Source organism: Coregonus clupeaformis, unplaced genomic scaffold, assembly GCF_020615455.1.
Source record: "Coregonus clupeaformis isolate EN_2021a unplaced genomic scaffold, ASM2061545v1 scaf1647, whole genome shotgun sequence".
In the NCBI taxonomy this organism is placed as follows: Eukaryota; Metazoa; Chordata; class Actinopteri; order Salmoniformes; family Salmonidae; genus Coregonus; species Coregonus clupeaformis.
The window spans coordinates 42,597-67,500 of record NW_025535101.1 but is presented as its reverse complement, the minus strand read 5'-3'; the positions used below and the strand labels follow the sequence as shown (position 1 = coordinate 67,500).

The window sequence follows — 24,904 nt, the reverse complement described above, 5'->3', positions numbered from 1 at the left end:
CCAGTAGGTGTCACCAACCTTGCTTGTATACATTTATAGCATTGACACATTGCATTGCCTGAACCACAGTTCCCATACTAGTATAGAGTACACATGAATCACTAACACAGTCTGAACAATACTGTCCAAACATTCAATACTTAAAGTCATGAATCACTAACACAGTCTGAACAATACAGTCCAAACATACAATACTTAAAGTCCCCCTAAAGCATCACACCAACAACCAGCAGATTGGAACTAAAATCCAGAGCCAGATCACGGTACTCACCACAGTCAGGTACGCTGGCTCTGAACTCCATGATGATGGAGTATTTCCTGCATTGTCTAGCATAGTGGGCCAGGGAAGAGCAGAGGCAGGGTTGGCCACACTTACAGGTGTCTGCCTTACACTGTTGGTGAAACGGCACCGGGCTCAGGTACTCATGACATGCTGAGAACAACTCCTGGTTCAGGATGTCACACATCTCAGAGGCGTAGGATGCTATGGGGTGGTGGAGGGGCAGGGGGAGGGTGATGGAGGAGAGGGTGGGGAGGGAGAGAGAGAGAGAGGGGAGGGAGGGAGAGAGAGAGAGAGAGGGGGGAGGGAGAGAGAGGGGAGGGAGGGAGAGAGAGAGAGCGGGGGAGAGAGAGAGGGGAGGGAGAGAGAGAGAGGGGGGAGGGAGAGAGAGGGGGGAGAGAGAGGGGGGAGGGAGAGAGAGAGGGGGGAGAGAGAGAGAGAGAGAGGGGAGGGAGAGAGAGAGAGAGAGCGGGGGGGAGGGAGAGAGAGAGGGGGGAGAGAGAGAGAGAGAGAGATAGGGGAGGGAGAGAGAGAGAGGGGGGAGAGAGAGAGAGAGAGAGAGAGAGAGAGAGAGAGAGAGAGAGAGAGAGAGAGAGAGAGAGAGAGAGAGAGAGAGAGAGAGAGAGAGAGAGAGAGAAAGAGAGAGCATCTCTGTTTAAGTTTGAGTTGTGTTGCAGTGAGGGTTCTAAAACACATAGGGAAAATACTGCTTGAAATGCATTTGATCAAGTCTGCATCTGATCAAGTGTTTTTATTTGATAATGACATAGGAGGACTTATGGTTTAGAAGGACATATACCCGCTTGCTGGTGCGTGTCACATGGGTCAAGCTGGGGAACACTGTGGCTGGGGACACAGGCAGAGGATACCCTCCAGGTGTTGCCAAACAGGTGAGGTGTGCTCTCTATCATACCAGACGGAGACCTGGGGAGGGGCAGGGGAGGGGGGGCGTGTCACAACATCACAGATGGACTGCCTTAGTGTTGTGTCATCTCAGAAGGAACACACAACAAATGAATGCATGCACACTAGCCGATCTGGTTCTGGTGGCAGAGGTTTTACAATCTGGACTGCAGAGGAGGAAGGGTGTACTCATTCACTTTCCAACACTTCTGTGACTAAGCTACACTACCAGTCAAAAGTTTGGACACACCTACTCATTCAAGGGTTTTTCTTTATTTTGACTATAATATAATAATAATAATATGCCATTTAGCAGACGCTTTTATCCAAAGCGACTTACAGTCATGCGTGCATACATTTTTTGTGTATGGGTGGTCCCGGGGATCGAACCCACTACCTTGGCATTACAAGTGCCGTGCTCTACCAGCTGAGCTACAGAGGACCACATTGACTCTTTTCTACATTGTAGCGTAGGACCTTGAATGCTGTGTCCAAACTTTTGACTGGTACTGTATATTGATACATTTTGTTGTGTTCAAAACATCCACCATTTCCAGTGCATGGCTGTGAAGATACAGCACATTTCCACCATTGCATTAAACCCTCAAAGATGGCCGGCCACATCCATCCATTTCACTTAGGCGTTCATCTGTTAACAGTGAAGGGGGCGATTAGAGAGAGGTAACCTTTCATCAGGCAGAGACTGGTCAGGCTGGTCAGAGGCCATTTGCATTACAGAGAGGAGACGGAGAGGAAATGGGAGTATCCTCTCTCCCAGAGTGCCACAGCGAGGGCCGTGCCAGCCAAAGAGAGCCACAGAGAGCCAGAGAGCCACCCGGGGGGGGGGGCTGGAGGTCAAGGATCAGACAGACACACTTAAAGGAAATCAGAGAGACTGAGGGTGGAGAGACAGAGAGAGACAGAGAGAGAAAGAGGCCGAAAGAGAGTGAGAGAGAGCGAGAGAGAGAGAGCGAGAGAGAGAGAGAGGGAGAGAGAGCAAGAGAGAGAGAGAGAGAGAGAGAGAGAGAGAGAGAGAGAGAGAGAGAGAGAGAGAGAGAGAGAGAGAGAAAGAGAGAGAGAGAAAGAGAGAGAGGGGGGGGGGAGAAAAAGAGAGAAACAGAGAGAGAGAGGGGAGAGAAAAAGAGAGAAACAGAGAGAGAGAGGACAAGGAAGAAGTATGGGATTGGGGTTTCTGAAAACGAGTGTCTGTGGTAGTATCTGAAAGTGTTACAAGCCGTCAAATCCTTGCTTCTTCAAGCCTTGTTTCCTCCAATTACTCGCCTCCCTCTCAAAGCTCATTGGAGGAGAGAACCAAAGCTTCCTCCCTCGGACCTCCTCCTCCAATGCGCTTTGAGAGGGAGGTGAGGAATTGATAGGAAACAAGGACGGACGAAGCAAGAATTTGACAGCTGGTAACTTTTTCAGACACTGCCACAGACACACTTACAGGAAGTCGTCCTGGATGTTTCCGTTGAAGGTTCCACAGAGCCCCACCGTGTTGCCCTTCCACAGCTCATCCACCTGCAGGTAGAGGCGGAACTCCCTCCAGCTGTACTGCAGATGCAGACCCGGGGCCGTACGCACCTGCAGGAACATGGACGACAGCTCCTGGATCTGGAACACCTCTGAGCAAAAAAACAGGGTTGTGATTAAAAGGGGGATGGGGAGGGGGGGGGTTAGTCTAAAGTGTAAAGTCTCTACTGGTCTCAAGAAGTCTCTGCTGGTCTTGAGATGTCTCCACCGGTCTTGAGATGTATCTAATGGTCTTGAGAAGTCTCTACTGGTCTAGAGAAGTCTCTAATGGTCTTGAGAAGTATCTACTGGTCTAAAGAAGTCTCTAGTGGTCTTGATAAGTCTCCATTGGTCTTGCGAAGTCTCTGCTGGTCTATAGAAGTATATACTGGCCTAGAGAAGTCTCTAATAGTCTTCAGAACTCTCTACTGATCTTCAGAAGTCTCTACTGGTCTTCAGAACTCTCTACTGGTCTTCAGAACTCTCTACTGGTCTTCAGAACTCTCTACTGGTCTCCAGAACTCTATACTGGTCTTCAGAACTCTCTACCGGTCTTCAGAACTCTCTACTGGTCTTCAGAACTCTCTACTGGTCTTCAGAACTCTCTACTGGTCTCCAGAACTCTATACTGGTCTTCAGAACTCTCTACCGGTCTTCAGAACTCTCTACTGGTCTTCAGAAGTCTCTACTGGCCTAGAGAACTCTCTACTGGTCTTCAGAACTCTCTACTGGTCTTCAGAACTCTCTACTGGCCTAGAGAACTCTCTACTGGTCTTCAGAAGTCTCTACTGGTCTTCAGAACTCTCTACTGGTCTTCAGAACTCTCTACCGGTCTCCAGAACTCTCTACTGGTCTTCAGAAGTCTCTACTGGCCTAGAGAACTCTCTACTGGTCTTCAGAACTCTCTACTGGTCTTCAGAACTCTCTACTGGCCTAGAGAACTCTCTACTTGTCTTCAGAAGTCTCTACTGGTCTTCAGAACTCTCTACTGGTCTTCAGAAGTCTCTACTGGTCTTCAGAACTCTCTACTGGTCTTCAAAACTCTCTACTGGTCTTCAGAAGTCTCTACTGGCCTAGAGAACTCTCTACTGGTCTTCAGAACTCTCTACTGGTCTCCAGAACTCTATACTGGTCTTCAGAACTCTCTACCGGTCTTCAGAACTCTCTACTGGTCTTCAGAAGTCTCTACTGGCCTAGATAACTCTCTACTGGTCTTCAGAACTCTATACTGGTCTTCAGAACTCTCTACTGGCCTAGAGAACTCTCTACTTGTCTTCAGAAGTCTCTACTGGTCTTCAGAAGTCTCTACTGGTCTTCAGAACTCTCTACTGGTCTTCAGAACTCTCTACTGGTCTTCAGAAGTCTCTACTGGCCTAGAGAACTCTCTACTGGTCTTCAGAACTCTCTACTGGTCTCCAGAACTCTATACTGGTCTTCAGAACTCTCTACCGGTCTTCAGAACTCTCTACTGGTCTTCAGAAGTCTCTACTGGCCTAGATAACTCTCTACTGGTCTTCAGAACTCTATACTGGTCTTCAGAACTCTCTACTGGCCTAGAGAACTCTCTACTTGTCTTCAGAACTCTCTACTGGTCTTCAGAAGTCTCTACTGGTCTTCAGAACTCTCTACTGGTCTTCAGAACTCTCTACTGGTCTTCAGAAGTCTCTACTGGTCTTCAGAAGTCTCTACTGGTCTTCAGAACTCTCTACTGGTCTCCAGAAGTCTCTACTGGTCTGGAGAAGACTCTACTGGTCTGGATAAGTATTTAATGGCCTTGAGGCTCTGATCGAAACATAAGACTATAAAAAACTGTAAAAACATGGAATATAAGTATGATTTATGCTTTTCTCCAATTTGATTGTAATAATGGCAAGTGTTTTGACTGTAAACACTTAATAAATGGATACATCAGACTAACTGAGGTTATGTGATTCCAGAACCTTTCCATATACTTCTACACAAAGCACACATAAAACAGTTCACTGCTGTGCTACCATCAGAAAGGCATGCACATAAAACAGTTTACTGCTACCATTAGAAAGGCATGCACATAAAACAGTTTACTGCTACCATTAGAAAGGCATGCACATAAAACAGTTTACTGCTACCATTAGAAAGGCATGCACATAAAACAGTTTAATGCTACCATTAGAAAGGCATGCACATAAAACAGTTTACTGCTACCATTAGAAAGACATGGACATAAAACAGTTTACTGCTACCATTAGAAAGGCATGCACATAAAACTGTTTACTGCTACCATCAGAAAGGCATGCACATAAAACAGTTTACTGCTACCATTAGAAAGGCATGCACATAAAACAGTTTACTGCTACCATTAGAAAGGCATGCACATAAAACAGTTTAATGCTACCATTAGAAAGGCATGCACATAAAACTGTTTACTGCTACCATTAGAAAGGCATGCACATAAAACAGTTTACTGCTACCATTAGAAAGGCATGCACATAAAACAGTTTAATGCTACCATTAGAAAGGCATGCACATAAAACATTTTACTGCTATCATTAGAAAGGCATGCACATAAAACAGTTCACTGCTACCATTAGAAAGGCATGCACATAAAACATTTTACTGCTATCATTAGAAAGGCATGCACATAAAACAGTTCACTGCTACCATTAGAAAGGCATGCACATAAAACAGTTTACTGCTACCATTAGAAAATCATGGGAATGAAAATGCTAACAACCACGAGAACAGAACACAGAAGAAATCCATTTTGTAGCGCAACACAATACAGCATTAACACAGTGGCCCTGAGTCCAGTCTGTGTTCTGTTGAACAGTCCTGTCTAGAGACAGCACCTGTCATTCAATACACCTCACCCAGACCCAGTCCGTAGCTCTGAAAGAACATAGATCTGGACAGACAATGTCGAGGCATGATATTGTATGAGGTTGAAAATAATCTCCAGCACACCGGTGATCTTGATGCTCCATGAGACAGAGAGAAAAACAGAAAGAGAGAGAGAGAGAGAGAGAGAGAGAGAGAGAGAGAGAGAGAGAGAGAGAGAGAGAGAGAGAGAGAGAGAGAGAGAGAGAGAGAGAGAGAGAGAGAGAGAGAGAGAGAGAGAGAGAGAGAGAGAGAGAGACAGAGAGAGAGAGAGAGACAGAGAGAGAGAGAGAGAGAGAGAGAGAGAGAGAGAGATGAACAACAAGCATGGAGCGTCAAGATCAACAATGTGCTGAAATGTATTTTCTAACCTCAGTATACAGTTTTTCTCCATCCAACTGATAACCCGATAGGTGTGCGATAGTAGTAATACTTGTACAATAGTATGTGATTGTGAGGTGAGTTACCTACCATCTGAATAGGGCAGAGAGATGCGGTACTGTCCTGCAATGAAGACCTCTCCTAGGTGGGTCATTGTGATCTCTGTCCGCGGGTCCTCGTCTATGACCAGGCTAACTGATTGGATACAAGCCCCGTCCAAATTCTGCAATTGAGACAAGATGGCCAGATAAAGAGTGGAACCAATTTAGCCTAATAGCAGCAATTCAGAAACAGCGGTATGAGATGAAGGAATAAATGGAAGGGGGAGAGAACGAACGGTACAAAAATATTAATGTTCCTCTTCAAAAGAACCACCCACTTTTGTCTCTGAAAGCTTGATAGTTAGAGCTTATATAACTTGTGAATGGTACATGCACTGTAATATATTTGTTTGACATGGGTTTGGTTTGCGAGTCTTTCTGCAGGACTGAAGCGTTTCTTAAGACCGCTCGCCACTCAGTCCAGGGGCTGAGACAGTAAGTGATCCTCTCTGTATGAATCAATGTAACGATCCCGGCTGTCTGAGTCGGGTCCTGGTCGTAATCTCCAGTTTCCCGAGGGTTCGGGAACGCTCCGGGGAGCGCTCTGGTTTCCGCACCTGCTTCCCATTAGCAATCTGCACACCTGGGCCTAATCAGCACCTTTCTTAGGCTCTGGCCCAACATCCAGTTCCTGCCGGATCGTTAGCCATGAACAGTAGGTGTATCTGCGTATCAGTTAGAGTATCTAGCGTGAGTTTTTGTTGTTTTGTACTTTGTTGAGTTTTTGTGTCCTTACCTCCGTTTTTGTTTCACCTGCAGTCACACGTCCGGAACCTTCACCCCACCTCTGCCTGATGGTCGGCGGCTGCCGAGCCATCACTGGACCTTGCACTGCACCCCCAACTACTCATCCACGCCGCCCGCTCTGTCCCTGGAATATTCTGCACCTTTTGTTTGTATCCAAATAAACCCTCACTTTCGTTCTACTCTCCTTGTCCTGGTCTGCTTTTGGGTTCTGGCTGAGGGAACTGTGACAGAACGATCCGGCCAATTATGAACCCAGCGGACCTGGACTCCGTTCGCCATGCCATTACCCAGCAGGAGAAGATGTTGGGCCATCATAGCACGGTACTACAGGAGATCGCGTTGTCAGTTCGGAACCTTTCTACCGGCCTGATGGAGGTCCAGAACCAACGCCAGTGTCCGGTGGAGGATCCACTACCGGTTTCACCCATCTCGCCTGCCGCTTCTGAAGTTGTGTCCCTCCGTGAGCCCAAGGTTCCGACGCCGGATAAATATGAGGGGGAGCTGGGAGGATGCCGTTCCTTCCTTATGCAGTGTGGATTAGTGTTCGATCTACAGCCCTACTCTTATGCCACAGACAAGGCTAGGATAGCCTTTGTGATTGAGTTGCTGCGTGGTCGAGCGCTAGAGTGGGCTTCAGCCGTTTGGGAACGACAGGATCCCTGCATGGCTTCATACCAGGGGTTCACGGCCGAGATGAGGAAGCTCTTCGACCATTCCGTCCGAGGGAGGGACGCAGCTAGGCGCCTGTTTTCTCTTCACCAAGGAACTCGCAGCGTGGCCGACTTCGTGATCGAGTTCAAGACGTTGGCTGTGGAGAGTGGGTGGAACGAGGAGTCTTTGCAAGCGGCCTTTTACCAGGGTCTGTCGGAGCAGCTCAAGGATGAGTTGATCTCCTATCCGGAGCCTAGTGACCTGGACAGCTTGGTAGCCTTGTCTATTCGGGTGGATAATCGAGTCCGTGAGCGAAGGAGGGAGAAGCAATGGGGTCCATCCAATCGATCAGCTTCTCAGTTCCCAGTCGGGTCGGGTGGTGGTCCAGAACACGTCGATCATTCTCCTCCACAAAGGATTAGTGGAGAGGTCCTCTCTCCCGATTCTGAACCCATGCAAGTGGGGCGGCACGGGTTAACCAAGGAGGAGCGTCGACATAGACGTAGGACCAACTGCTGCCTCTACTGTGGTCGCTCGGGACATTACATCTCCACTTGCTCCCTGCGGTCGTCAAACTGCCCGGCTCGCTAAAGTTGGGAGGACTTTTAGCGAGCCAGTTTCAACCTCTCAGTACCTCTGTCAGACCCCGCTTCCCGGCTACCCTTGTGAACAGGAATCAGAGCTTAGCGCTTAACGCTCTTATCGATTCAGGTGCCGATGGAAGCTTTCTTGATGCCGAGTTGGTGGAACAGCTGGGGCTTTCCAAGGAGCAATTGCCGGAAGCCATTGAAGCGACCACTCTGAACGGCAGTAGTCTGGCACGTATCACGATGAGGACTGAACCGGTTAAGATGCGGTTGTCAGGGAATCATTCTGAGATGATTTCATTTTTCATTCTGCCGTCTTCCCATGTTCCTCTGGTCCTTGGATACCCCTGGCTGAAGGAACACAATCCCACGTTCGATTGGGTGACGGGCAAGGTAACGAGTTGGAGCCTGGATTGTCATGCTAACTGTCTCAAGACTGCCTGCCCTCATTCGGTTACCAGTCAGGTGATTGAGGCTAAACCTCCAGATTTGTCCCTGGTTCCCGAGACATATCACGATTTGGGGAAGTTTTCAGTAAGCAGAAGGCTCTGTCACTCCCCCCCACCGACCATATGATTGTGCCATCAACCTGGTTCCGGGAGCTGTCTACCCCAAGGGAAGGTTATACAGTATCTCCCGACCTGAACGTGAGGCGTTGGAGACCTACATCAAGGAGTCCCTAGCTGCTGGTCTCGTTCGTCCCTCGTCATCACCCTTGGGGGCAGGATTCTTCTTTGTGGGTAAGAAGGATGGCTCTCTTCGACCATGTATTGATTATCGGGGGGTTGAATGACATCACGGTCAAGAACAAGTATCCCCTGCCCTTGATGAGTTCTGCCTTCGACTCTTTACAGGGTGCTACGGTGTTCACCAAGTTAGACCTACGCAATGCGTATCACCTGGTCCGGATCAGAGAGGGGGACGAGTGGTTGACGGGTTTCAATACACCGATGGGGCACTTCGAGTATCAGGTGATGCCGTTTGGACTGACCAATGCTCCAGCGGTATTCCAGAGTATGGTGAACGACGTCCTGAGAGATATGATCGGTCTCTTCGTGTTTGTTTACCTGGATGACATTCTGATCTTCTCGAAGGAACCTTCCGACCACGTCCAGCATGTCCGGCAGGTTCTGCAGCGATTATTGGAGAATCGCCTGTTCGTGAAGGCCGAGAAGTGCGAGTTTCACGCCCACACGACATCCTTTCTCGGGTACATCATCTCCAGGGGTGAGATTAGGATGGACCAGGAGAAGGTTAGAGCGGTTCTGGAATGGGCCCAGCCCGGTACGAGATTGCAGCTCCAGAGATTTTTGGGGTTTGCGAATTTCTACCGCAGATTCATCCGGGGATTACAGCCGTGTGGCCGCTCCATTAACTGCCTTGACTTCCAGCATCAGGACCTTCAAGTGGAATCCGGAGGCGGATCGAGCGTTTCTGGATTTGAAGAGGCGATTCACCAACGCACCGATTCTCTCTCAACCGGACACGGCCCGTCAGTTCGTCGTTGAAGTGGACGCGTCTGATGTGGGAGTTGGCGCCATCCTGTCGCAGCGATGCTCCACGGACAGTAAACTCCATCCCTGCGCCTACTACTCGTCGCCTTTCGCCTGCGGAGAGGAATTACGATGTGGGTAACCGGGAGCTTCTCGCGGTGAAACTTGCCTTGGAGGAGTGGCGCCACTGGTTGGAGGGGGCGGAGCAACCGTTTATTGTCTGGACTGACCACAAGAATCTTGCTTACGTGCAATCGGCTAAACGTCTCAACTCCCGTCAGGCCAGGTGGGCGTTGTTTTCGGACGATTCAAGTTTGTCCTGACGTTCCGACCTGGATCTAAGAACGGCAAGGCGGACGCCTTGTCCCGGATGTTCTCCAGGACGGAGGAGAGTGGGTCCAAGACCGAGACAATTCTCCCCGGAACTGCGTCGTGGGAGCAGTTATGTGGAGGATTGAGGAGGAGGTGCTGGCGGCCCTTCGGACTCAGCCCGGTCCCGGTAACGGTCCACCCGGGTCGGTTGTTTGTGCCTGAGTCGGTTCGTCCTGCTGTTCTCAAATGGTCCCACGCCAGTAAGATGGCTTGTCACCCTGGCGTGGCTCGGACAATGGCGTTTCTTCGCAGACGTTTTTGGTGGCCTGCCATGGCCGAGGATACTCGGGGTTTTGTTGCTGCCTGTCCAGTGTGTGCGCAGAATAAGAGTACCAATCGGCCCAGCTCTGGACTACTTCACCCCCCTTCCTATTCCCCGGCGTCCATGGTCGCATCTGGCCCTGGACTTCGTCACGGGGTTGCCCGCTTCTGAGGGGAACACGGTCGTTCTGACTATCGTGGACAGGTTCAGCAAGTTCGCCCACTTTGTGCCTATTGCCAAGCTTCCCTCTGCCTCGGAGACGTCCGAGATCCTGGTCAGGGAGGTTTTCAGGGTCCACGGTTTGCCCAGTGATATCGTTTCCGACCGTGGCCCTCAGTTTACCTCTGCTGTCTGGAAGTCCTTCTGTTTGGCCATTGGAGCTACAGTCAGTCTCACATCTGGTTTTCACCCCCAATCCAATGGTCAGGCGGAGAGAGCCAACCAGAAGATGGAATCCACGCTACGCTGTCTGGTCTCTTCCAACCCCACCTCCTGGGCCTCTCAGTTGCCTTGGGTTGAGTATGCCCACAATACTCTCCCTACATCTGCCACTGGGATGTCTCCCTTCCAGTGCCTGTATGGCTACCAACCTCCCCTGTTCCCTTCTCAGGAGAAGGAGCTCTCTGTGCCTTCTGTTCAGGCCCATATTCGCCGTTGCCACCGGACCTGGCATCGGGCCAGAAGGGCACTCCTTAGAGGTTCGGACCGGTATCAGCTCCAGGCGAATCGTCGCCGGATCCCCGCTCCCACCTATACCATCGGAGATAGGGGTTTGGTTGGCCACACGGGATCTTCCGTTACGGACTGAGTCTAGGAAGTTGTTACCGAAGTTTATTGGTCCGTTTGTGGTGGAGAAGGTGATCAATCCAGTGGCAGTGCGACTCAAACTACCGAGGACGCTCAGAGTCCATCCCACCTTTCATGTCTCCTGCCTCAAGCCTGTCTTTCTCAGTCCTCTGTTGCCTCCTCCGCCTCCTCCTCCTCCTCCTCGGATGATCGGAGGTGGTCCTGCCTACACGGTGCGTCGCATTATGGATTCCAGACGGCGGGGCCGGGGTTTCCAGTATCTCGTGGACTGGGAGGGGTATGGTCCTGAAGAGAGGAGTTGGATTCCGCGGCGACAGGTCCTAGATGCGGATCTCATCAGGGACTTTTACCGCCTCCATCCTGGCGCTCCGGGAGTCCGCCCGGTGGCGTTTCGCCGGAGGGGGTACTGTAACGATCCCGGCTGTCTGAGTCGGGTCCTGGTCGTAATCTCCAGTTTCCCGAGGGTTCGGGAACGCTCCGGGGAGCGCTCTGGTTTCCGCACCTGCTTCCCATTAGCAATCTGCACACCTGGGCCTAATCAGCACCTTTCTTAGGCTCTGGCCCAACATCCAGTTCCTGCCGGATCGTTAGCCATGAACAGTAGGTGTATCTGCGTATCAGTTAGAGTATCTAGCGTGAGTTTTTGTTGTTTTGTACTTTGTTGAGTTTTTGTGTCCTTACCTCCGTTTTTGTTTCACCTGCAGTCACACGTCCGGAACCTTCACCCCACCTCTGCCTGATGGTCGGCGGCTGCCGAGCCATCACTGGACCTTGCACTGCACCCCCAACTACTCATCCACGCCGCCCGCTCTGTCCCTGGAATATTCTGCACCTTTTGTTTGTATCCAAATAAACCCTCACTTTCGTTCTACTCTCCTTGTCCTGGTCTGCTTTTGGGTTCTGGCTGAGGGAACTGTGACAATCAACTCTTTCATTAGGGGCAAAGCCCACGGCTGAGCAGCCGAGAGACCATTTCACCTGCCGCTTTCACACAGCCTGGTCTCTCTCTCTCTCCTCCTCCTCTCTCTCTCTCTCCCGCTCTCGCAAACTCTCTCTCTTTTTATCTCTCTCTCTCCACCACCTCCTTCATCTCCACATCCACAGCCCTGTCGGCCCTCTAGAATGCCTGTGTTTGACATCGTATCCAGGGGCCTGCTTGCTGCTGCGTTGAGTGTTGAGTTGAGGACGTCAGCGGCTGATGGCTGCTGGGAAATTGGAGGTTTTTGAGGAAGAGAAGCTGTCAGCCTTTTGTAGCGTTTCATGTTGTATCTGTCAGAGACGTTAGATGGTTTGATCACGACACAAACACAGCTCCCAGGCCCTTTCATCTGCCTACTCCTCCCAGACATCAGGTTTCAGGAGCAAAACGCCCATCAGAGAGAGAGAGACAGAGAGAGAGAGCGAGAGAGACCCTTTTCCGAAATAATGATGTGAGCTTTAAGAGGAGCAAAATGTTTCTCTATTATACTATCAAACCTGATTGGTCGGCTTTGTTTTTGTGTGGTCACATGGCAGAGAAACAAATAGCGCAGGAGTTTGAAAGTCAGCTGTGACAGGGATAATATCATATGAACTGATATCTTTTAAGTTATAAAATGTACTGTATATTGCTTAGATGTCCAATGTATTAATCTCCAATCGACTTGAAAGATACTTTTTATTGAGGCTTCACTTCGACAAATATCCTACTATTTTCTACCACTTGTAGAGACTATAATGGTGTGTATCAGTATTATCTATGGGTTTAACAACATATTAAAGGGTTGAAAGGTATCAAACTTACGGGTCCACATGGGGCGTTCTGAATGGTGACAGTGAACTTCCCTGAGTTACGACTCTTAGCCAGGACATACTGACAGGAAGCTGGGAAGGTGAACATCCTGCCATCAAACGAGTGGAAGAACATGTCTCCAGTCACAGAGCACTCTCCTGAGAGATAGGGAAGAGAGAGAGAGAGAGAGAGAGAGAGAGAGAGAGAGAGAGAGAGAGAGAGAGAGAGAGAGAGAGAGAGAGAGAGAGAGAGAGAGAGAGACAGAGGGAAAGGAGAGAGAGAGAGAGAAAGGAGAGAGAGACAGAGAGAAAGAGAGAGAGAGAGAGAGAGAGAGAGAGAGAGAGAGAGAGAGAGAGAGAGAGAGAGAGAGAGAGAGAGAGAGACAGAGAGAGAGACAGAGAGAGAGAGAGAGAGAGAGAGAGAGAGAGAGAGAAGATGAGAAAGCACACCCTCATCAATCAATCAATCCATTTTTTGTTCATAAAGCCCTTTTTACATCAGGAGATGTTACAAAGTGCTATACAGAAACCCAGCCTAAAACCCTCATCAAGTGAGGGACACTGCAGTCTGCATTCAAAGTAGAACCAAACTGTATTTGGCTAAATACAAAAAGCCTTAGCAGCCTACTACTGTTTTAATATACTACATGCATACATGTCTAGAGAGAGATGAGATGAGATTGTACTTGATAAATCACCAAGGGGAAATGAGTTTGGCATAGTCTATAATACAACGTAAAGATGTGAACCTGGACAGCTGTATTCTGTGCAGTTCCACACTCCCTCCACACACGTGCTGAGAGAGAGAGAGAGAGAGAAACGAGAGACGTGGTCACAGGTGCACTATGGGTACATGAAAGACTGTCCTAATCACCAAAGACCTCTGGGAAATAAATATCAGTCATCATAGTCACATGACTTAATCCTGGTTGGATCTGAGATGGCTGGGATTGAAAGGAAATGAAGTAGACAGCAGATGTTTTTGGGGACAATATTTTGACGTACAAGCCTAAATAAGAATGGTTCCATAGTTATACGTGGTTGATGAGAATCCATATACAGTTGACATTTTCTATACTGTAGACAGTAGCTAAATTAATAATACTATTGAAAGAGTTATGATTCTGATATCATGTTTGGGTTATAACTTCAATCCTAACCACCAAACATCAAAACATTGCATCCACTTTCATCTTGAGAAGGTGACAAGTACAGTGACATGAGATGATAGAGAGATGAGATGATAGAGAGATGATAGAGAGATGATAGAGAGATGATAGAAAGATGAGATGATAGAGAGATGAGATGATAGAGAGATGAGATGATAGAGAGATGATAGAGAGATGAGATGATAGAGAGATGAGATGATAGAGAGATGATAGAGAGATGAGATGCTAGAGAGATGAGATGATAGAGAGATGAGATGATAGAGAGATGATAGAGAGATGAGATGAGAGATATGATAGAGAGATGAGATGATAGAGAGATGATAGAGAGATGAGATGATAGAGAGATGATAGAGAGATGAGATGATAGAGAGATGATAGAGAGATGATAGAGAGATGAGATGATAGAGAGATGGTAGAGAGATGATAGAGAGATGAGATGATAGAGAGATGAGATGATAGAGAGATGAGATGATAGAGAGATGAGATGATAGAGAGATGATAGAGAGATGATAGAGAGATGAGATGATAGAGAGATGATAGAGAGATGAGATGATAGAGAGATGATAGAGAGATGAGATGATAGAGAGATGATAGAGAGATGATAGAGAGATGAGATGATAGAGAGATGATAGAGAGATGATAGAGAGATGAGATGATAGAGAGATGATAGAGAGATGATAGAGAGATGTCCTACCAGTTGTTACACTCCTCCTGAACGGTCTGTCCGGAGGGGTAGACCATGCCGTGGTATTCACAGGGACAGTCTGAGGCCTTCACACAACTCCCCTCCTCATAGATCAGGTCTGGAAGAGAGACATTCAGACAGAGAGAGGAATAGGACACAGAGAGGTTTCAGTGAGTCTAGGCATTGAGAGATGGGTGGGAATATGGGTCTGTAATAGGTCTAATTCAGGGAGAGAGTGTGGAAGACAGATAGTTTGTAAAGACTGTAAGTTGCTTTGGATAAAAGCGTCTGCTAAATGGCATATTATATATATTATAAAGGGTTTATAAGTAGATTATACACTGTTAGAATTAACGTTTTAACTCATTAATTGAAATTAGCCAATGAAGTTATAACTGGTTATTAATGATTCAGAAACTATCCACAAACAAATTACTAACGGTGTAAAAACGACTTTATAAAGTATTCAGAATGCAAAAAAAGAGGGAGCGTTGCTTTGGAATCAAGTATGAAGACAAAGAGAGGTGCTCATCGGAGAACAGGTTATAACAAACAGATGAAGCTGCAGCTGTGAAAAAAGCATCATACTTCAAAAAAAACAAAAGCACTCTCTTGTGGAAAAGTTAAAAAGCCTTTATTTTAGCGGCCATTGCATATAAAAAATAAAAACGCACCAACGCGTTGCGGCTCACAGGCCTTCTTCATGGTGCACTTTATAAAGTATACGGTACCTTTAATGTAAAGTATTACAAAGTAAAAACAGTAACAGTAAGTAATCAACAACAGGACCATAAGTCTCACCATCAGGGCAGTAGCATCCGTCTAGACACTGCATCTTGCTGTCGATACACATTCTGTCCACGTTACAGGACACAGGGCAGCAGGTGATGCACTCCTTATACTGCAGACCTGGAGGACACTGCATCGCTGAGGAACACAGGAAGTGACACCATGAGACAGGACGTAACATCATAAGACAGGAAGTGACATCACGAGACAGGAAGTGACATCACAAATGTTTGACATTGAATTTTTCTTGGGGTTTGTTTAGTGTAATTACATATCATGTGTGACTTGAAGGAATAATATCTTGGGGGTGCAACAAGCCAACTGAAACGACACTTAATTATCTACAATGGATCCTGCATGCGAGTATGGGTTAATAATGGTAGGATCCATTAAGGGTACCTACCACACTGTGGTATGTGAGTCCTCCAGTCGTTCAGTGGGTGGTCGGCGTGGGCACAGGCCCGGGCATACTCCGTGAATACCTGGCATACCACATCACCGTTGGGACCCGACCTTCATTCAAGGTAAGAAACAGAATAGAACTCGTTCACTGAACAGAAGCCAAAGACAGACAGATAGACAGAAAGGATATTACACTGACATTTAGAACATGTCGACTTGCAAGTGCTTCAGTGGAAGGGATGTAGAAGTATCCATTTTGTGGTTATCATATATAATGTACTAAACTGATGATAGAAATTGTCCTAATTGTAGTATTTGTAGACTAGTTATTACTTACAGGCAGAGGTCATTGGAGCAGCTAGCCATGTAAGACAGAGGACTGACAAACTCGTGACAGCCTGTAAACGGTTCCTCCAGAAGCATTGCACACACCTCCTCCACTTTCTGTCACGGTGAAAACAAAGTAAAGTACAAGGTCCACGTTTAGCACAAAACCCAGAACAGGGAAATATTCACACAAAACCCAGAACAGGAAAATAATCACACAAAACCCAGAACAGGAAAATAATCACACAAAACCCAGAACAGGAAAATAATCACACAAAACCCAGAACAGGAAAATAATCACACAAAACCCAGAACAGGAAAATAATCACACAAAACCCAGAACAGGAAAATAATCACACAAAACCCAGAACAGGAAAATAAAGAACATACATAGAGATAGAGAAGTTATTTTGAGGAGAAGGAAATCTAAAAAGTGTGTAAGACTCAAAAATCTACTTTTTAAATGATTGGGGTCCCTGAGGTAGAGACTGAGAACCACTGGTGCAAGCAGAGACTTGGCAGTTAGCAGTACCATTAGGAAAGATGTCTCCTAAACAGAACCACCACCAGTATGTGAGGGTTAAGGTCAGGGTCAGGGGTACTCACCACCAGTATGTGAGGGTCAGGGTGAGGGTCAGGGTGAGGGTCAGGGTGAGGGCCAGGGTCAGGGCCAGGGTCAGGGTGAGGGTCAGGGTTAGGGTCAGGGCCAGGGCCAGGGTCAGGGTCAGGGTGAGGGTCAGGGTGAGGGTCAGGGTGAGGGCCAGGGTCAGGGCCAGGGTCAGGGTGAGGGTCAGGGTGAGGGTCAGGGTCAGGGTGAGGGTGAGGGTCAGGGTCAGGGTGAGGGTCAGGGTCAGGGTCAGGGTCAGGGTCAGGGCCAGGGTCAGGGTGAGGGTCAGGGTCAGGGTCAGGGTCAGGGTCAGGGCCAGGGTCAGGGTCAGGGTGAGGGTCAGGGTTAGGGTCAGGGCCAGGGTCAGGGTCAGGGTCAGGGTGAGGGTCAGGGTCAGGGTCAGGGCCAGTGTCAGGGTGAGGGTCAGGGTCAGGGTCAGGGTGAGGGTGAGGGTCAGGGCCAGGGCCAGGGTCAGGGTGAGGGTGAGGGTCAGGGCCAGGGTCAGGGTGAGGGTTAGGGTCAGGGTCAGGGTCAGGGTGAGGGTGAGGGTCAGGGTCAGGGTGAGGGTCAGGGTCAGGGTCAGGGTCAGGGTCAGGGCTACGGTTACTCACCAGTAGTATGTGTGGGTCCTGTGAGGCGCAGGGCGAGGGGAACATGGAGGGCACCATGGGACACCTGACCTGGTGAGGCTCCTCCTCCGCCCAGCTGCTCCCAAACATGGACAGCTCCCCAGTCACCACACCTTTATGGGAAGACAGGAAGAACACAGCAGAATGTTACCAACATTACGGTACAATGAAGAACACAGCAGAATGTTACCAACATTACAGTACAATGAAGAACACAGCAGAATGTTACCAACATTACAGTACAATGAAGAACACAGCAGAATGTTACCAACATTACGGTACAATCAGGGGCGGCCTGTTCAATAGGGCGATATGGGCGACGCACTGCCAAACGGGAAAAGGAAGGGATTTTTTTTCTAATCAATTATATCACGGCAACAGTAGTTATCAGTGTTGTAATCTATACGTCTGATCTGCCACAGTGCCACACTGCCACTAAATGTCGAATCAGGCTAAAGTCGTGCTTCAAATGGCTCCACCCCCTTTTGGGGCGATTTCAGTCAGATTGAAAATCGCCCAGAACTTCTGTCATAGACTCCCATGTAAAATCTATTTTTTTCAAATTTCAGAGCCTTCAATACAATCTCAATGGGTGTCTGTGGGCTTGCACTTACGCGCTTTCGTCACATGAACGTAACTAAGAAAAGAGAGGGTAGCAGCGTCAATCAATTCACTACTACTATCAACATGGCTAGGCTTCAGTGCAACTCGATTGTGTCTTTGAAAGAATTTCCTTTTTGTCGGCGAACAAATGAAGATAAATTGGCAACGAAACAATTAGGACCTCCCAGACCAAATTTAATAATTCAACAGGTTTCTACTAAAGGGGGGAAGTCCTACACCCGAGGATTTTCCAAAAAATGGTACGAACGAAAAAATAACATTGCCACTCAACTGGATGAGGGATACAGGCTAGCTGTCCGCCGCCACAACGATGAGGTTAGTGTTGATAATCACAAGTTTACTGGAGAACTGAGACCAAGTAGAGACTTTGGACAGGGTGGATATGGTTATATTGCGATATTGTCAATACAGTATATCGTAAAGTATCACTATGTAACTCGATTTCTTTCACCCCAATCCCTCAAATTAACGGTAAATAACTGAATTGTTTGCCCCACATTTAGCTAAGATGATTAGCTAGCCAGCTAAAATGTTTTATTTAGTTAGCAGTCGCATCTACAATAGTTTACTGTCAATAACATGTCTCCAAAAATGACGTGGTGTCTCCAATTGTGTTGACATTTTACAATTGCGATGCGCATCCATGAGTATCCACTTTCTGTAGCTCAGCTGGTAGAGCACGGCGCTTGTAACGCCAAGGTAGTGGGTTCGATCCCCGGGACCACCCATACACAAAAATGTATGCACGCATGACTGTAAGTCGCTTTGGATAAAAGCGTCTGCTAAATGGCATATTATTATTATTATTATTATTATTCCAGCCTTGTGTAGGTCTCCAATTTTGTCCCTGACATCCTTGGAGAGCTCTTTGGTCTTGGCCATGGTGGAGAGTTTGGAATCTGATTGATTGATTGCTTCTGTGGACAGGTGTCTTTTATACAGGTAACAAGCTGAGATTAGGAGCACTCCCTGAGATCAGTCAATAAATGATTCTGGTATTGACTTATATGCTGCCCCTGTCTTCATGTTGTTGCTGGACATATCTTTTTAAAAATGTGTGTAGGTCACCTAAATCATCAGAAAAATTGCCCCTCCTGAGAATTTTTTCAGGAGCCGCCACTGGGTACAATGAAGAACACAGCAGAATGTTACCAACATTACAGTACAATGAAGAACACAGCAGAATGTTACCAACATTACGGTACAATGAAGAACACAGCAGAATGTTACCAACATTACAGTACAATGCTTTAGTCCTCTCTTTCAAGATGTTGTTCCAGACCTACTTCTAACACACCTAATTCTACCAGTAAGGTGCTCTTCAGGACCTTGATCAGCTGAATCGGGTGTGTTAGAGTAGAGATGGAGCAAAAGCCTGCATACTTATTAGCTTTCCAGAGGGAGGGGCCACCATTACTGGAACTGACCTGTGACCGCTCTCTCTTTCTCTGTTCTTACCGTAGCTGGTCTTCAGATCATCCTGTACGTCTGCGTTGAAGTTGCCACACAGACCGCAGATCCTGCCCACCCACTCTGGGCTGAGCTTGATGTAGACAGAGCCACTGTGTCCGTCCCAGGCTAGGGTGAAGCCATGTTGCTTGGTCACCAAGACATAGCGGGAGATCCGCTCCAGCTCCACGTCATGGATGTGGTGAGGCAGCTGGACACTGCATGGGGGGGAGGAGGAGAGAAGGAGGAGAGGAGGACGGGAGGAGGAGAGGAGGAGGAGAGGAAGACAGGAGGAGGAGAGGAGGAGGAGAGGAGGAGAGAAGGAGGAGAGAAGGAGGAGAGGAGGTCAAATCAGTCAACTGGTTTTTTTTTTTGTTGCAAAACCAGGGTTCTCCAAGTGTGTAGGTCTTTCATTCCATCTTTTTCTGGATCTTAATTAGTTGAGGTAGACCAGGGGTTGGACACCCGAAAGCCTGCACACCCAGTACCTCTCTGCAAGACCAAGACCGGAGCAAATCGGGTCTGAGTCAAGACCAAGACCGGGAGGGGGGGCGAGGGGTCCGAGACCAATGCAAGTCCAATTCAAGACCATGGTTGTAATTGTGTCAAATCGCCACCATAATAAGATCTCAATATGTCCAGTATTTCTGTGTTCATATTTCAGAAGAACATATGGATTCTTTAGATATTCAGAATGGTGAAAAAAATGCATGCTGAGGGCAAATAGAGAGCCACTCTACAAATGATCACTGACCCAAACAGGTTCAATAGAGCCACTCTACAAATGGTCACTGACTCAAACAGGTTCAATAGAGCCACTCTACAAATGGTCACTGACCCAAACAGGTTCAATAGAGCCACTCTACAAATGATCACTGACCCAAACAGGTTCAATAGAGCCACTCTACAAATGGTCACTGACTCAAACAGGTTCAATAGAGCCACTCTACAAATGATCACTGACTCAAACAGGTTCAATAGAGCCACTATACAAATTATCACTGACTCAAACAGGTTCAATAGAGCCACTCTACAAATGGTCACTGACTCAAACAGGTTCAATAGAGCCACTCTACAAATGGTCACTGACTCAAACAGGTTCAATAGAGCCACTCTACAAATGATCACTGACTCAAACAGGTTCAATAGAGCCACTCTACAAATGATCACTGACCCAAACAGGTTAAATAGAGCCACTCTACAAATGATCACTGACCCAAACAGGTTCAATAGAGCCACTCTACAAATGATCACTGACCCAAACAGGTTCAATAGAGAGCCACTCTACAAATGATCACTGACCCAAACAGGTTAAATAGAGAGCCACTCTACAAATGATCACTGACCCAAAGAGGTTCAATAGAGAGCCACTCTACAAATGGTCACTGACCCAAACAGGTTAAATAGAGCCACTCTACAAATGGTCACTGACCCAAACAGGTTAAATAGAGAGCCACTCTACAAATGATCACTGACCCAAACAGGTTCAATAGATAGAAATACAAAATATGTTCCAAATCCCCCCGAACTCCCCTCACTAATAGAGCATGCAACTTTCAAACAATGTCCCCCACTCTTCTCTACTAGCGAATCAAGAATATTCTGACCAGCGTGACAAAGTTTGAGGATATTTTTCAACAAAAGTAAAAGACAGTAATGTTACGAGTAAAGTAGAAAACCCAGGTTTCAATAGTGGATAAGATATTGTGTCATGAAAGGTGTGGATATTTGGCCTGGCAAAGCGGTTTTATGGGCTGACAGAATGGGAGCTTAATCATTTTTACCAGTTCTCATTGTCCGACACCGAGTCAAGACCGAGTAAAAATACAGAGACAAGACCTCAATACGTTGTCTGGAGACCGGACTCACTACAACACCGCCTGAGCTATATATTCACAATGGGGAGCACTGCATTTAAAGATATTTTTCAACCCTTATTTTACATCTGCTTATAAAACGTTTGTTAAACAGACCTGTAATCAATTAATCAAGCAATAAATCAGTCAATCAAATCAATCGATTACCTCTGTCCCTTGAAGGTAACTTTGGACCTGTGCAACCTGATCTCTCCTTCCCAGGGCAGGAAGAGACTGACTGAGCGCGTGCAGGAGTAGGGAGACGAGCGGCAGTCTGGGTCATTGTGAACCTGTAAATTCAACAGAATACACAATTTATTAATTTATAAAACATTAGTTAGTTAGTTAGTTAGTTAGTTATAACATATAAGTAAATACAATAAATACAGAGACATTTAGCTCAATGACATTGCTCCCGTGAGGTATTCTCCACTACTCATGAAACGAGAGAAGGTGTGAGATCTAACAATATGGTAACAAACAGGGCTAACGGTCTGAAGAAAAGGAAAGTTCCCATTTAGTAGCATCTCTTTGATGCAGGGGACAAATTATATTCTCACTTAAAAGCCAACAGCTACAATAAATTGTCCTCTTAGTTGCTTCCTATGCTTTTTTTTTTTTTGTGATCAAATATTTTTATTCTTTTTAGTAAGGTACACAAAACAAATACACATGGACGGAGAAACAAGACCAACAGTTCCCATCCCACCCCCCCCCCCACCCACAGGACTTCCCCAACCCAAAGTTAGATTAGTGGTTCACAATAGGCGTCTTTTTACAGAGTCTTACACGGACGAAAGAGCAAACATGTTTCTTTCCCTCCCATACGTGCTGCAGATATTTCCATGTTTCCAATGTCCATGAATGATAGCAGCCACTGCAGCCTGTTTAAAGGATGAGGAGCCTGCTAATGTGAGGCTATGGTCTTCATGGCTGCTGTTAAATCCAGCCAGGCAAATACGTCGCTGTTTGACAGATGGGTCTAAAGTAATGTCAGAATTTAACTGGAAAATAGATGGTGAACATGGTACATTTCTACCCATTATGTCAGAGAGACAGGATGAAACACCAACTCCAGAAATGTAAAACCCCTGGGTTATTCCCAAACCATATGAAAACATGTGCCAGAAGCCCCCTGAGGGCACAGTGAGCAATTTGGGGATTGTCTAGCTTTCATCTTGAACAGTTTGTGTGATGTGCAGTAAAGTTCTATGGGCGAAATTGTAATGTATCATTTGGTGGTTGGGGTTTCTTCATGAAATTGTAATGTATCATTTGGTGGTTGGGGTTTCTTAATGAAATTGATACGTTGGACCGAACTCTGGTCTAATTGGTCACTGTATTACACACGGAGAGTTCTCTCTTCCATTAGGCATGGGAAAGGATTAGTTCATTAGTAATTTTAAGCAGCGGATAATTTAATGTACATTTTCGTCATTTAGCAGACACTCTTATCCAGAGCGACTTACAGTTAGTGAGTGCATACATTTTTCATACTAGCCCCCCCTTTGGGAAACGAACCCACAACCCTGGCGTTGCAAACGCAAATGCTCTACCAACTGAGCTACAGGGGACTCAGATGGTATTTGAGAGACCAGGTCCTGTATACTACTATGAATAAATAATGAGTGGATTGGATGGATGGACCATTCTTGCCCCCAGGGGACTCCAGATGCGCACAAAGCAGAACGGAGCATTAAGTAAAATAAAAAGGAAGTTCCAGGTCAGTTGTTTCCAATTCTAGTTTTCTCATGGGGTGAGTTCCTCTCGGTTACTCAGCTTGTTTCAGGAACAAAGTAAATGTTTGTTGTGGACGATTGAGATGCATTGTGGGTAATTGCAGTAAGTCTAACGGTAATTGACGTAAATAAATCCAGTAATGAGATGGCTTTCAGTTAATCTTCAGAGCAAATATTACCCTGAGGCCAAGACTGTACTCTTCTACTGTAAGACTGTACTGAGAACCGATAACCCTTAGAAACGCTGCGAGGTGCAGAGTAGCTCTGGGAGATGATCCTTATGCGGAGTGGAAATCCTTGCTAGCCGATGATGAATAAAATCACTGATATTCAGCATTTCAGTCAATAGGAATTGAAAATTGATTTGTTTTATTTCATATTTTGTCTGTCTTCATACAAATCACTCACTGTTGAAGTCAAATTGTGTCTTCCATATCAAGCCATAATCCCCACTTTCCTTTAAAGCCAAATTGGGTCTTCCATATCAAGCCATAATCCCGACTTTCCTTTAAAGCCAAATTGGGTCTTCCATATCAAGCCATAATCCCCATTTTCCTTTAAAGCCAAATTGGGTCTTCCATATCAAGCCATAATCCCCACTTTCCTTTAAAGCCAAGTTGGGTCTTCTATATCAAGCCATAATCCCCACTTTCATTTAAAGCCAAATTGGGTCTTCCATATCAAGCCATAATCCCCATTTTCCTTTAAAGCCAAGTTGGGTCTTCTATATCAAGCCATAATCCCCACTTTCCTTTAAAGCCAAGTTGGGTCTTCCATATCAAGCCATAATCCCCACTTTCCTTTAAAGCCAAATTGGGTCTTACATATCAAGCCATAATCCCCACTTTCCTTTAAAGCCAAATTGGGTCTTCTATATCAAGCCATAGTCCCCACTTTCCCATAAAGCCAAGTTGTGTCTTCCATATCAAGCCACAGTATCCAGTTTCCTTTCCAACCCTGTATTCTTTATGCACCTACTAGACCAGATATGGATCTGTGGTATGCTACTGCCTACTAGACCAGATATGGATCTGTGGTATGCTACTGCCTACTAGACCAGATATGGATCTGTGGTATGCTACTGCCTACTAGACCAGATATGGATCTGTGGTATGCTACTGCCTACTAGACCAGATATGGATCTGTGGTATGCTACTGCCTACTAGACCAGATATGGATCTGTGGTATGCTACTGCCTACTAGACCAGATATGGATCTGTGGTATGCTACTGCCTACTAGACCAGATATGGATCTGTGGTATGCTACTGCCTACTAGACCAGATATGGATCTGTGGTATGCTACTGCCTACTAGACCAGATATGGATCTGTGGTATGCTACTGCCTACTAGACCAGATATGGATCTGTGGTATGCTACTGCCTACTAGACCAGATATGGATCTGTGGTCTGCTACTGCCTACTAGACCAGATATGGATCTGTGTTATGCTACTGCCTACTAGACCAGATATGGATCTGTGGTATGCTACTGCCTACTAGACTAGATATGGATCTGTGGTCTGCTACTGAGAGTCATGCTCTATGCTGATAAACATGCAGCAGCATTACCTGTATGAGAAGGCTGGCCTGGCTGGTGTCCTCGCAGTCTCTCAGCAGAGTGTAGGTACATCTCCCAGGGAAGTGATAGTACAGCCCATCAAACGTCTCGTAGTTATACTGGCCCCACGACCGGCACGTCATCTCCCTCTCAAACCCTGGGTTAGGAACTGGACAGACAGGCAGACAGGCAGACAGACAGACAGGCAGACAGGCAGACAGGCAGACAGGCAGACAGACAGTCAGACAGGCAGACAGACAGACAGGCAGACAGGCAGACAGGCAGACATATAAACCGACAAGCAGACAGACAGACAGACAGACAGACAGACAGACAGACAGACAGACAG

At 46.9% G+C, this 24,904-nt stretch overlaps 1 protein-coding gene across 1 annotated transcript in view; it reads right to left on the bottom strand.

Moving 5' to 3' along the window:
• LOC121546651 (otogelin-like) overlaps nucleotides 1-24,698 on the bottom strand; it is a gene marked incomplete at its 3' end in the record, with an annotated part of 78,292 nt that extends 53,594 nt beyond the window's left edge. Inside the window, 13 exon segments of the mRNA XM_045218537.1 lie at nucleotides 272-484; nucleotides 1,080-1,204; nucleotides 2,631-2,808; nucleotides 6,023-6,155; nucleotides 12,736-12,881; nucleotides 13,472-13,518; nucleotides 14,586-14,694; nucleotides 15,378-15,503; nucleotides 15,769-15,847; nucleotides 17,313-17,443; nucleotides 19,413-19,621; nucleotides 21,428-21,549; nucleotides 24,567-24,698. Of these exon segments, the coding sequence (XP_045074472.1) occupies nucleotides 272-484; nucleotides 1,080-1,204; nucleotides 2,631-2,808; nucleotides 6,023-6,155; nucleotides 12,736-12,881; nucleotides 13,472-13,518; nucleotides 14,586-14,694; nucleotides 15,378-15,503; nucleotides 15,769-15,847; nucleotides 17,313-17,443; nucleotides 19,413-19,621; nucleotides 21,428-21,549; nucleotides 24,567-24,698 (1,750 nt within the window).
• Nucleotides 24,699-24,904: the final 206 nt, after the last annotated feature.